Below are 14,328 nucleotides of genomic sequence, written 5' to 3' on the forward strand. Positions count from 1 at the left end.
GATAGGTACCGGAGCTGCACACCCGTTGCGCTTTGCGCAACTAGCGGTTGCCACCGCTAAGCCGTCGACTTTAAGTCAACTACGAAATTGCCCATTTTTGTTTTAAACTTATATTAAGGAGGGTATAAAACACGAGGTAGTATTGTTTGCGGATGATACTACCTTATTATTTAAAGTTAAAAGGTACCAATATTCCTACGACGATGTGAACAATGCTATATCTAAAGTAGTTGATTAGTTTGCTGTTAATAACCTACTCCTTATTGAGAAAAAAACAAATTGTGTGAAATTTACACTACCCAATGTTAGAGAGACGGTTACAAACACTGTAGTTAGAAACGAAAAGTTGAATCTTGTGGATACAGTTGCATTTCTAGATATAACGTTAGATGCTAAATTGTAATGGGGTTCCCATATATGTAAGTTATCAAAACGGCTCGACTATGCAGTGTACGCGATTAAAAAAATACGGAAACTTTCAGACGTTGAAACAGCTAGATTGGTTTACTTCAGCTACTTTCACAGTCTAATGACATACGGCATATTGCTTTGGGGTAATGCCACCGATACCAATAGAATCTTTGTCCCGCAGAAACGTGCGGTTAGGGCAATTTATAATCTGGGCCCCAGAGTATCTTTGAGAGATAAGTTTAAGGAAATTAACATTCTACACTAGCCTCACAGTACATTTATGAAAATGTAATTTATGTTAAGAGGAATAGTAATTTCTGTATGAAAAATAGTGACAGACATAACATTAATTAATGTTATGAGCTAGTTTATTTTTATTCCTCGTATTAAATACGATCAGTATTCAATATTGCCTTTCAAGATCAGTATTCAAGATGTTAATATTGCCTTTTGTTTTTGCCTAGGCGCATAGAATTAGGTTATGTACGTTCATGAATAAACAAAAACCTATCACATACAGATATCGTTATTCTTCAAAAACTATTTTATGGAAGCATAAAATTACCAATCAGGGTACGAAATATGTAGTAAAATCATTGCCTTACAATTATATGGACGTCGGGTCCGCGCTAAAAAGTGTCCGCACTTTTAAGGCGCTAAAATCGTATACAGAGCGCGACACTCCGCTTTAGTCTTCATTTGTTCTACTGACAGCGCGATACTGCGATGACATTACAATTTAAATTTCGAATAGGTTGACTTGGGACATTTTTTTCGTGGTTTTTGTATTAGACCCGTCGTCCATTTATTTGTAAGTCAATGAGTAAAATGAAGAAAACAAATATAAAAAACAATTGCTAGAAGTAAGATTTTTTTATTTTACAATATATTGTTATAATTAATTATCTACGTCTAATAACACATCCAGTGCAAGGTGGCTGAATACATATTGGTATCACACCACAACACAGGACTATCAGGCGTGACATTATTGCCCTTGAGCTGTCAAAGGGAATCTGTAATTTAAAATAAAAACTTTACCGAACATTGAAGGTGTCAGTAATTCATTCTTTTACACAAAAAATGACTTTGTTTATCGTCAGGCATTTACTCACTGAATCCTATTCTTGGTTTTCCTTTAATTCTCTTTCCTTCTGTCTTCCCCTCAATTGTAAACTTTATTAACTCCCCATCCTCCACAAGCTATCCAAATTATACCGCCATTACTGCGTTGATCGCTATCAATTCTTTGACTGATTTCATGGCTTGAATGATTTTCGTCATCACCACCACCATCCTCTTTACCGCCTTTACCGCTTTCAACACCAATACTACCACCTTTATTGCTTTTGCTGCCTTTATTACCTTCACCGCCTTTACCTTCTTTATTGTCTTTACCACCCTTATCGCTTTTACCACCTTTACCGCCTTTGCTGATTTTACCGCCTTGTTTGCCTTTGCCGCTTTCACTGCCTTTACCACTTTTATCACCTCCTTTAACTCCCGCGCTTTATTTGCCTCCTCCATCACAGCCTTTTCAACAACCACTTTTTAATACGCATCTTAGATCAGGGGGACATGGTGGAAGGACAATATGGGCAAGGACATGGATTTGGACACGGATGCGAACAATACGGCTCCATATAATCGGTTTGACAACTAGTGATACAAGTCTGTTTGAAAAGACACTAGAAAGGTAAGCAGCAATATTCTGTGCACAGTTTTACGTAGACGGTTGTGCACGCTTTTACGCATTTTCTAACACCATTGCAAGCATCGTCGTCTGGAAAATCACCGCAGCCGCACTGGCAGCCCTCCATGACGTTGTCGCCAGAGTAACTTTTTAGGTGCAACTTTTTGTGTTTTAAGTGTTTGAGTTGTTTGGTTGATAAAGTATCATCATCAACAGCCTATCGTAGTACACTACTGGATATAGGCCTCTCCCAATGCGCGCATCTGCTTGCATGATAAAGCACACTGAAATCATTACTTTTGTGAAGTGTGAAATGTGAAGTATTCTCTTTTGCTCTCAGTCAAGCAAGTTTGTGGTTGGATCGAGAAATAATTCCATTCGAGAATCAAACCAATCAGTATTATACATATTTATTTTCTTTACTTAAAGAAAATATGTTGTAGTGATATCAATTCTCTGTTTATCAATATGTGATATCAATTCGATGTCTGGATATTATTACAACGATTGGAAACTATTTTTTAACCGATCTCAAAAAAGGAGAAGGTTCTCAATTTGACTGTGTTTTTTTTTGTATGTATGTTACGCAATAACTCCGGTATTTGTGAACCGACTTTCACGATTCTTTTTTTGTTGGAAAAAGGGTACCTCCGTAGTGGTCCCATTTAATTTTGAAGAAAATCATCCACCTCTAAGGGTGGTTGTTCACGCATGAAGATTCATTTTTATGAACAGCACCTAAATTTTATTATAAGGGGCAATTATTTTAATGGTTGATTTTACTATTCTCCAATTGAAGGCGTTTTTCTCTCAATGTACTTTGAGTAGTGAGAACCGATTTTTATTATCTCCTGTGTCAAGTCCCGTATTTGCGCACTTTCCGGTAACCGATTTCAATAAAACTTGGTAATTATATGTATTTCCACGTACTTTTGAGGTCGGTTTTTTTAGTACTCTGTACTGAGATTATTAAATTAACAAAAAAGCAGTATCTAATTCGAGCTTTTATAACGGCCTTTGTGACCGAACGGTTACTAAGCTGGTCTGCCACGAAGAGGTCCCGAGTTCGATTCTTGGGCCGGAAGAAATATTTGCATGGCCTACATTTTATTTCTCTCGTGAATTTAGGTATAATTTGTGATTGTTTAGGTCCATGGCACCAGCGATACAGGATTTCGCCCAAGTGCGAGGCCAAAAAAAAACAATATATTGCCGTTTCTTACCAGTTGTGTTGACGAATTAGTGAAACAATATTTTATTTATTTTATTTTATTATCTTAGGGGAGCTTACAGCTACTTTTACAACATGGATTTAAATGTAAATAATCAGATGCCAATTAAAAGCTTCCACACATATAAATTAGAAAATAACACTACCATAAATAACTAAATAACACTACCATAAATAACTAAATAACGCTACCATAAATAACTAAATAACACTACCGTAAATAACAATACCATAAATAACTAAATAACACTTCTATGAGAACACAACAATCGCTTTATCAGGCACTTGAAAAGAAGTTATTAGTCATAATAGTTATTACAGAAAAGATCTATGCGACAGTCGTCATTAAGTTGGTTAAATGTTGTTAATGATCTTGGTAGATAACTATTCATTCTAAAATTAGTACGACTAAATCGTTGGCTTAGTGCAAGAAGTCAATAATTGCCATATAATTTATATGACAATTAAGGACGCGAGGCTGATGACCGGGGCGGAGGCAGTTTTCGCATAACCTGAGCCTTCTCACCGACTGTGCTCTCTCGTTGACAGATTGACTGGATACACTTATATATGCGATGGTTTTGCTTGCACAAGGGGCAATTTTGTTCGTATGTTGTATGTTTGTTTGTAATTGCTGCGAGACCTTTATAGTGCTCGGCAGATTTGTTTTTATCAGCTCTGGCGCTAATGTTACTGTTATTGTTACTCATGTCAATTGTTTCAAGTATATCAACCCGATTTTTCAAGAAAGTTACAAAATCGGATAATTTAATACATTTTAAACTGCATTTATACTCCTCCCATTCTCGTAATGTTCTAGCATCTAACTTTGTAAACATAATGTAAATAACGAGGGTGTCCCACGAATTGGTTGACTCCCCTAATGTGTCTAATGCTTTTAAGTTTTTAGTAAATGTAATTCGACGTATAGATTGGCAAGATTTTTTAATTGGCTGCAAAGAAAACAATACTTGAATATGATTCTGAACAAGCGGTCGCGTATTATCATACCGGTCGCACAACAAATCCCAGGCGATGGTATGGTTACGTGCCGAAAATTCTAAAGATCTAATTATCTGAGCAGCGCCTCCCTCCAGGGAAGCCCTCAAATAGTGAAACTTCTGTATATTCGAGATAAAGCTGTTTTCATGTATTAACGAAATGAAAGTATCACGAAACTCCAACCAGTTCTCATACTGACCGCTGAACTTAGGGATTTGGGTGGTGGGCAATTTGACGCCTCGAGTGCTCGTGCGGTTGGCCTTTCCTCGTGCGGTTGGCCTTTCCTCGTGTATGCTCCTCGCCTGAAACGTATGAACCACTGCATGAGCCGTTATCTGAATTATTGGCAGGTTTATTTACGTTTAATATTTCTTGTGCGGACGCGACTGTCGCGTAATACAAGTTCTCGAAATCGGTTCGCTGAGTTGAGTGAATGACTAAGTCTTTTTCATCTACTATACTGCATTCAATGTTGGACTGAATATCCTTAAATTGAGCCAAAAGTGCATCAGTTTTGTGCGAATTTGAAGCTCAGTCGCTTGCACTGACGGTAACGAATCTAATTGTCTACATAAGTGACGAAGTTCGTTAAACGGCCCTTGATTACGCCGCGTTTCTTAACAAGATCTTTTATTTCCACCGATGAAACTCCTCTTTTTGAAGTCGGTTAAAATTCGTATTAAAATTATTGCTGTAAAATTGTAAATATGTAGATAGAATTGATTGCTTTGTATAGCTGAATAATAATAAATAGCTAAATCACAAGCTTGTATAAGTTGTGAATAACAATAAAACTACAATCTATTGATTTATTTGTAAGTCACTGCTAAAATCACAAATTTTCAAGTCATAAACGTATAAAATATTTAAAATCAAGAATGAGTAGGTAGATAGAACTCGGTTAACAACCGTTGCGTTGCTACCGGGCCGGCAGCTCGATCGCGAGAACAGAGGCACTGGAATGTGCACGAAACTACCTCCTCAATGCGAATTATGTTTTTACGTTATTTTATTACTTTATACTAGTTAATTGCAAATCAAGTTGAATACCAATAATGATTCGAAATTATTTAGACGAATAATTTACACTAATGAACTTCCTAAATGAATTAATTGACTAGTTGGGCGTAAAATGGTTGGAAATATAATTTTATTCTGTGTATTTTATATTTACGAGAGGTGATTCTAAACGTGAAATATTGGAACAGACTCACTTTTAATTGCTCGATCCAGTTTTATGTTACAATGCAATCCGATTATGGGCTTCTTTATCTATTATTGCACATCACTCGATTCATAGATAAATGAACTTGCATATAATTAATTCCTGTTTTGGATTCTGGTATAAATTGTCTCATATAATGCCTTATATATAATCCTTGTATGTGTATAATTCTTGTATATATTTCTTGTATATTAATTCTTGTATAATAATTATTGTACATGTATAATTCTTGAATATTTTTCTTGTAGATTAGTTCTTGTATAATTCTTGGGATAATAAGGCTGATTCTTCACTTCTTCGGTTCTTTCCTGAAAGACGCGATCTGTATTCCCGTTAGGGGCTAGTTTCCTTGTATATTTAACTCGAAGGACCATGAATACTTTGGCGTTATGAACTTGGGTGATGGATGAAAATGAAGAACGTAATACGATATTTGACTAAAATTTAATTATTTAACATATTACAATAAAATATCGGCGATCGTTGAAGTGAATTTCAAATTTTTAATAAAAACTGTGGTGGGGCGCTCATTGGACGCCCGTCCTCCGCGGCGGCGATGCCTTACTCTTCGGTGGCCTGGTGACGTTGATGCTGGGTTCTCGACACCCATAGTAGATACTTGTATCGAAATATTTTTTCCTTCCGTGTAGATGTATGAGTGCGTGCGTGCGTGTGCATGCGCGTGTGTGTGTTAATACCTACAGAGTAGCAAGTTTTTCAACACCATTATAATATACACTTTGAAGCCACTGAGAGACTTTGAATCTACATTCATAGCTTAGCTTCGCTCGCGGTGAGGCCTGCGCTTTAGCTTACATAACCGCGGTAAGTTTTCATACATCTATTCACGCCGTGAACTGAGCTAACCGAGCTAAGGCCGCATAGTTAGTTGCATACAGCTACGTGAGCTAAGCTAACTAAGCTTAGCTTTGCTCGCGGTGTGGATTGCGCTTTACAAAATGGACATAAAAATTATGCTATGATTACAAGTCGCTTCTATTGCTATTCGCGGCAATGTAAATTGAGGCTTTGTCCATAGAAAGAGTATGGTCAGTATAGAAGCGCTCTAACAAACTTTATTGCGGAAAGATGTGAATATCATCCTTGTACGTTACTTGGAAAGCGACAAAGAAGAAGTTAGTTTTACAAAGCGTGAATAAACAAACGAGTCCGTTATTGTACATATCTATATAACATTTCTGTGCAAAATGAAAACTTCCAACTTAGCTAGGGGAGTTACAGGTAAATAAATTTTGTTTCTATTGTAAAATTATGAAAAAGTTCGTCCAGGGAAATACTGCCATCTTATTCCATCCATCTTATCCATTTCTGCCGCCAAGCAGTAATGTGAGCATTACTGTGTTCCGGTTTTGAATGGCAAGGGTGCTGGTGAAATTACAGGCACATGGGACTTGTTAATTGATGTCTCAGGGTGACAGGCGTAGTGGCAGTGCCTCACAGATCTTTGCGATTTAAAGCTCGAGGGTCACTGCCACTGTTATGGACAGGCGTGTAGCTTACCACCAGGCACATTACGTCTCACACGGTAATTTAAAACAAAAACCATCGGGCCAGCCTATCAGACTAACTCCAACCGGAGAGAGCTTAGAGAAGATACGTGCCTAAATGTGGAAACTTATTATTATGGATTGATGATAATGATATAATTTAATGGAACGTTATAATATAAAGGTACCGAACGTGTAGCGAAATTTTAAAGTGCATTCCTAAAATTAAAAGATGTTTTCATTGAGATTATTTCATTGAGTATTACATAAAACATTTGAACTCACATGTTATTTCGAGTGCTAGCTCAATAATTTGTTACTTAATTTTATTTTGTGTCGTTTCTCATAAAAAAATATTTTCATGAGATCGATAAGCTAAATCAATTTTTCGACAAAACATTTTCGATTATAAAAATGCTGCGATCTCTGCTGTGATTTACTTTGTGAACGACATGTTTATTTAAACTTCAGCTTCTAAACTACAGTGAACATTGGATTATTAGTCTTGTGAAAAATGTGCAACGGGAAATTATTAGGCCAGTTGTTCGTCCTGTTTTTGAGCGCACAAACTACTTATACAAAGATAAATGATAAGAAATTGCTTCGCGTCTTTGGAGGACAAAGTAGTTCTTACAGTGAATACCCATACGTAGCAAAACTGGAGATTCTAGCCATTGTTGGAATTATACTATTCGAATACCCCAATGTACGTGTTCTATATTGACACCAACCTGGACTTTAACAGCATCTCACTGCTTTGAAAATTTGGACGGTTTCCCATTTGGTCTTAGCTACATGATATGGTACGACGAGATAAAGAAAGAAAAATCTAGTAAAGTGCATAAGTTTATACTTCATCCATCTTTCAAATTATTGGGTGATAAAGAGAATGTTTATAGAACAGAAAATGATATAGCACTGTTGAAGACAGACCCAGTAACATTGCCTAAATATGACAGGGTCAGTTCTGTAGATTATATGAGCCTTGTGGGCTTTACAGCAGTTGCGCGCTTGGCGGCCGTCGTCGTCCGCGCACTTTGGCGGTCGGTTTAGGCGCAATGTGGTGCAGGCGCACGCGGGATGAGTTCTCTATTAACCGCGAGACTTGCGATTAACTCCCACTAACTACCAAGTATTTCTGAGAGACATAGGAAAATAGATATAATAGATAAAACTTATAGCAAAACCAAAGAAATATGTCTACATCAAAAACTCAGTAATTACTCCCTATGCGACACGTTATTTGTTATAACTCAATCAAATAATTCCACAGCTTTATACCCAAGAAAATGTGTTAAAAGAATTAACCGGTAAAATTCATAATGTTAAAGAATTAAGGAAACCGTACCACATTTGCTAACACAAACTAAGTATCCATTGAGTCATTCGATTGGTGAAGTATCAGAATTATTATCATTAACTAGCTTAGCATCATATTATATGAACGATAAACTTATATTTTCGATCATAGTCATTAAATCAGATTCATTTTGCGTGCAATAACCGGGAACGTAATTAAAGTTTTTAGACAAAATATGGAAATCCACAGTGCAGCTTAGATGTCAATTATGTGTCCCTATTCGGCTTATGTCATTATTTCTGTATTCATATTAAGGTGTATCTGTGTGTAAAATATACAGCCTGTCAGCCATAATATCGCATCATTTCTTCAAATTGGATTTATAATTGTAATAATTTTATGTTTCTGAAAGTCGATTAGTTTACTGCGTGAATTAGACTATCTTGTACGTCGATACCCTAAGATACTAGACTTCCTAGCCGACCTTTTGGTTCTGAGAGCATTCTTACGCATTCAATAGAAAAATGTATAACAATTCGAATGGAATTTTGTATTTACGTAATGTAATTAAAGGTCAAATGAGCTTAAAAACTTTCTTAAAACATCATTCACTAATGATGCAATGAGGAAGTCATATCAAAAGTAACTTTACAGTCTGTGAGGTTAAAAGTTAAGTTCGTTTAAAACCTTTCTTCACACTGATCTACTTAGAACCATACAGACGGGGATCAGGTATCTTACGACTTGCACCTTTCCTCATCATAAAGCTTTCTACACACCGAGCCCGCCAACCTGGCAACACAGCCCGGGTTGGTATCGGCGGCCTTGTTTCTAGAATCGTGTCATAGGATTAGATTAGAAATAAGGCCGCCGACACCAACCCTGTGTCGCCGGGTCGGCGGGCTCGGTGTGTAAATAGCTTAAGAATGAATAAAAAGGTACATTATAAACCAATACTGCCAACGTAATCCATTGTGTATTAAATTAAAAGAACAGATAAAGCTATTACTAGAAATCATTAGCACTCTGTTATTACCAATATGTTTGACACAAACCTCTTAAAAAAATATGGGTTTATAATGATCGCTTCGCTTGTTAGGCTGAGTAAAGCACACAATACACAGGGAAACGCCACTGCTGTTAAGATTTAATATTCACCTCCTTAGACGTCTTCTATGGGAAATTCATACAATCGTCCGTGCATCGAAAAGTTTGAGGTATTCAAAATAGTAAACAACAATCAAAATACAATCAATTTAATTTACTCGAATTCTGCCGCGCACAAATAAATACATAATTTTACCGCCCTGCTTACCATTGGTTTGGGGCATTGTCTTTGTTGACAGACACTGGTGTAGGCATATTTGCAGGATGCTTTACATTGGTTACTTTTAAGCTTTGCAGTATAAGTATCCCAACAAGTATAACCCCTTAACACAGCCTCTGCATCACCTTTTCCCCGGTTAAGGTAATTAGGATATGAATTGTAAAAAGTGTAGTCTTCGAATGCTCGAAAAGAACTACTGCTAGGCGAAACTGTAGCAGTAGGGCCTATTGGTTCATAAATTGCGACCTCAGAAATATTGTAAGGTGATATGTAACCGGTTTTTACCTCTTCAGCGGCTGGTTGCTGTAATGAAATATAGTGATATAATAATGATACCACGCAATACGGGCAAGACGGGGCATATTCGCACGAACTGTATAGTAGGCATCATCGGCACTGTCATCCGCATAGCAATGAATGTTACTAGTTACTAACATATCATTGAGATGCAAGATGAACAGGGTTGGTGATAGCACAGATCCTTGCGGAAAACCGGAGTTAATGAGCATGGTGTCCGAGCATAATCCGTCCACAAAACTTTAATGCTCCTGTCAGACAAGAAGCTTTCGATCCAAGTGCATAGCCCTTCATGAAGTTCGTAAGATGGTATCTTCGATAGAGGTACCTTGTGCCAGCTCCGATGAAAAGCTTTAGCGATATCTAAGCCCACGGCCATTGCTTCGCCCTTGCTCTCAACGGCAGCTGCCCATTGGTGCGTGAGATACACAAGAAGATCACCAGTACCACTACCACGGCGAAAGCCGTACTGGCGGTCGTTAATGAATAAGGTTAATCTAAGAGCTGGTCGTTTACCACGCGCTCCATCACCTCGGAGAGCAAAGAGGTTATCGCTATAGGCCGATAGTTGGACGGGTCTGTGTTGACATTATCTTTATGGTATGGTGTGAACACTGGCTATATTTACCTAAGTGGTACGAAAACGAGAACAGACGCTCTAAGACCGGAGCTAACTTGATAGCGCACTTCCTGAGCACAATAGCAGGTACGCCATGCCAAATTTGTGTTTCTGTTACATATTCTACAATAAACCCTGTAAATTCACTGCAATTTAACCTATTCACTGAATAGATCATCTTATTTCATAATTGGACTTTTCAACTTACATTGTGCTATTGTAATTTTTTTTGCTACACTTATTTGTACGACAACCAATTGCCGCAGAATTTTATTACACTTTGCATAAATACTTTGTTCTGATTGAATGACAACTCACGTCGAGTGGTAAGTTTTACAAAAACTTACTATAAATAATATGTTTGGATTAAAAAAAAAAATTATGATGTTATGTTAATTAATCCATATAAATCGTGCCACTCACCGTATCGGGTTCATCATTTATGCGTACCACTTTCAAATAATTGCGGATATCTACATTTGGATCATATTGATAAAGATGTCCTTTTGTGATATCCAGCTGGAAATATACATTTATTACCTATCATGCTTGTATAGTCGGTCATCTCATATATGTAGCAGTCGCCAGACGTGCTAATGTCAAATCCTTTTTCAACATTCAAACACGTCTTGGGGCAAGTAAAGAAAATACGGAACAGTGTAGAGATACGCGTAGCAAATCGATATGTTTATATCGATTTGCTACGCGATGTTCCCCAACCACTATCTATACAGCTGGTAATTTACCAAACAGTGACTCATTCAATTCTGCCTTAAACCATCTGCACCATCATAGCACCATACCACACCCCGGACACTCCATACGAAGGTAGAAAGTTAGTTACCTGCTACTACCACATATAGGAGGCGCTATCTGCACACGCGCAAATGTGTGCGTGAAGTGGTAGGTTACTCATCACTATCTCGTACTATCGTTACGTGGTCTGAGCGCCAACATAGCCAAAACTGTTATCTATAGTTCTATTAATATAATCGTAATAATTACACATGTTCATTAGGTATGTATATCGACATAATATTATATTTTTCTTTATTTCATCTAGAATAATATTGAAGATTTAATTAAAAAACATATTAAAAACATTTAAAATGTTATATTTTGGATAGATACTTTTAAAAAAGGTAACCAAGTTATTTGAAATTGCGTGTCTAAGTTTATCATTACCTAGTTAATAATTAGGTATATTCACTACGTAAAATTTTTAGGCAATACAAATTGAAAATTCGAGAAGCCTTGTCTACTAGCTCACGAAGATATGGCGTCTCATTATATTGATAGAATAAATCTGTATTATGTATTACTCTACACTAAATAAATGAAGAAAACAATAACTGAATGTCTGACATGACTGAAATAACTGAATCTCAGACAAGTTTTTTTGCTTGGTTTTTTTTTTCACCTTTCTGAAAACGAAAGAAACTCCTCTCTTTATCCCTTTTAGTTGATGATGAATAGCCGTACACAGCACAATTAACAACCATTATAAATAGTAACGTAAAATGACATGAAAACTATATTCAAATAACCAACCGTTAAAATAATAACCGTTTAGCGCGAAAGCGGCTCGCCGACAGCCTTATTGCCGTTCAGTCAATGTGACCGTCAATGTGCAGGGTGTGGTGCGGTATCTAAAGCTAGGGAGGGGCGGAGAGTGTTCGATCTCGTTACTTTTTTGTTCTCTGACCATACTTTCACTGCACCATCGAAAGGAGCCTCCCCGCACGACCTACCATTCCTTTCTTGTCTGGGGCACCATGGGCAACAATCGGTAAGTGCTTTACACCGATTGCTAAATCTTTTCACCGCAATGATAACCATTATAATGTATGCCATCGATACGACAAGAAGAAGAACCTGCATCATGGTGCAATATGCTTCGCGTAAGCTTCTGCTTGTTACGTGCCAAGGGATGAAATTTTCTTTTTATACTATGAAAATAAGTAGGCAGCAAACTTCGTTTTCGACATTGGCATTCTTCATTCTTCATTGTCTGCCTCTGTGGCCGAGCGGTTACCATGCCGAACTGCCACGCAGAGGTCCCAGGTTCGATTCGGTTCGGTCCCGGGCCGAGAGAAATATTTGTATGGCCTACATTTATTTCTCTCGTGAGTTTGGGTGTAATTTGTGGTTGTCTATGTGTGTGTCCATGGCACCCGCGACACAGGGTTTTCCTAGTGCGGGGCTATGTTGAGTGCGTGCGTTATTATTATTATTCTACAACTATACTTCGTTTCAATACCAATTTCAACAAAATGTAAACAAATAAGTCACTGTCACCCGACCATAGATGGTTTAGTGATGGTCAATTGTAATACATAACCTATATAAGCATATTTAAAATTTCCGAAATCCTAATTTTAAGTCCTCCTCCAAATCCTTACACTTAGATATTGAATAGATTTCAATTGCGATTGAAATATTCGATTTACTAACCGATTATAAAAAAATTTAATTGAATGAACCGAACAGCACTATACAACCATAAACAAGTTATAGACGTATAGATAAAAAATAACCTCACTTTTGGACTACCATTTTTCAAATCTAATTTTACGATGCTATTCAAATAAATATTGTTGGAAAAAGTGATTAGATATCAAGTCAAAATCTTCGAAATATACGTGAAAGTGTTACTTATTCGACTTATTGAGTGATTGCTTTAGAATATAAATTAGAAAAACTATTACCTATGTCAAAAGTGGAAATCACAAAACACAACACAAAGCAATCAAACTTACCGAATTGATACAAATAATGAAAACAAAAAAAGCATTTAAGAACATGCCAAGTAATACTAGTAAAAAGACAAACGAATTAATACGTGTGTTCCTTTTGAGTGCAGATAAGTTCAATTAACTAGAAACCTTGTCAAAATAAAGAAAATATTTGTTTGATAAGGCATTAATGTAATTAGTGTCAGCTCAAATAATGCCATGCTTACAATAATTAGTCCATGTATTTAATTACAACTAGGTACATGTAAATATTTTTCCATGGTCATGATTTTCAGAGTACTTATTACAAATTCTAATGAAGGAATGAATTGGTTTTGTACACAATACACACATTATGACATACTTAATGCTTTGTTTGCGTAGGATAAAATTATAATTTTTAAATTTTATATAACCGTTGCAGCAATAACAAAAGAAGTTAACTCCGTTTAAACAAAAGAAGTCAACTCCGTTTAAACAAAAGGAGTATCTCCCCCATACCTTGTATATCATCTTCTGCAGGTTTTCTTGATGTTTTCAGAATCATCTGCGACGTGTAGGTTACTTCAAATCTTCATATCATCAGCCTATCGCAGTGGTGCTGTACTGCCTTTTCCAATGTGTGCCCGTTTTCGCCCGGTCCTCACCTTCTCCACGTATTACCTTATTGTACGTAACGATTCGATTATACAAGTCAGGCAATACCCGTGCCCGCCGGAGTATATACAGTGCTTTTCTCAAACAATACGAGGAAATAACAAAAGACTAACGAATATAGGAGAATGTATAATAGAAAAAGTTTTAAATAATTCTATGACAAATTTTGCTTGTTGTTTTAAATTAGGCGGAGTACAGTCCGTTATTATATTTTCGCTCTTCCCTTTGCATAATATCCTTATTGTTGAGAAAGTAAAGGTAGAATTTAATGATAAAAATGTGATCTGAATAAAGTTTCACAAAAACAGCTTCACTTTTTGTAG

At 36.7% G+C, this 14,328-nt stretch overlaps 1 protein-coding gene across 1 annotated transcript; it reads right to left on the reverse strand.

Moving 5' to 3' along the window:
- Window positions 1-9,512: 9,512 nt before the first annotated feature.
- On the reverse strand, window positions 9,513-13,548 carry LOC113233673. The gene is made up of 3 exons (XM_026468848.1): window positions 13,373-13,548; window positions 11,037-11,132; window positions 9,513-10,000 (listed from the first exon to the last, which is right to left on the reverse strand). The coding sequence occupies exons 1-3, from the start codon at window positions 13,415-13,417 to the stop codon at window positions 9,632-9,634; spliced, it is 510 nt and encodes a 169-aa protein (XP_026324633.1). The 5' UTR covers window positions 13,418-13,548; the 3' UTR covers window positions 9,513-9,631.
- Window positions 13,549-14,328: the final 780 nt, after the last annotated feature.

Source organism: Hyposmocoma kahamanoa, unplaced genomic scaffold, assembly GCF_003589595.1.
Source record: "Hyposmocoma kahamanoa isolate Upper Pololo Valley unplaced genomic scaffold, ASM358959v1 79, whole genome shotgun sequence".
Lineage (NCBI taxonomy): Eukaryota > Metazoa > Arthropoda > Insecta > Lepidoptera > Cosmopterigidae > Hyposmocoma > Hyposmocoma kahamanoa.

Coding starts and splice junctions, on each gene's coding strand:
- LOC113233673 (XM_026468848.1), bottom strand. CDS start 13,417: ATGTTCTTAAATGCTTTTTTTGTTTTCATTATTTGTATCAATTCG. Junction 11,133..13,372: donor TCATTATTTGTATCAATTCG/GTAAGTTTGATT, acceptor GTATATTTCCAG/CTGGATATCACAAAAGGACA. Junction 10,001..11,036: donor TAAATGATGAACCCGATACG/GTGAGTGGCACG, acceptor ATTTCATTACAG/CAACCAGCCGCTGAAGAGGT.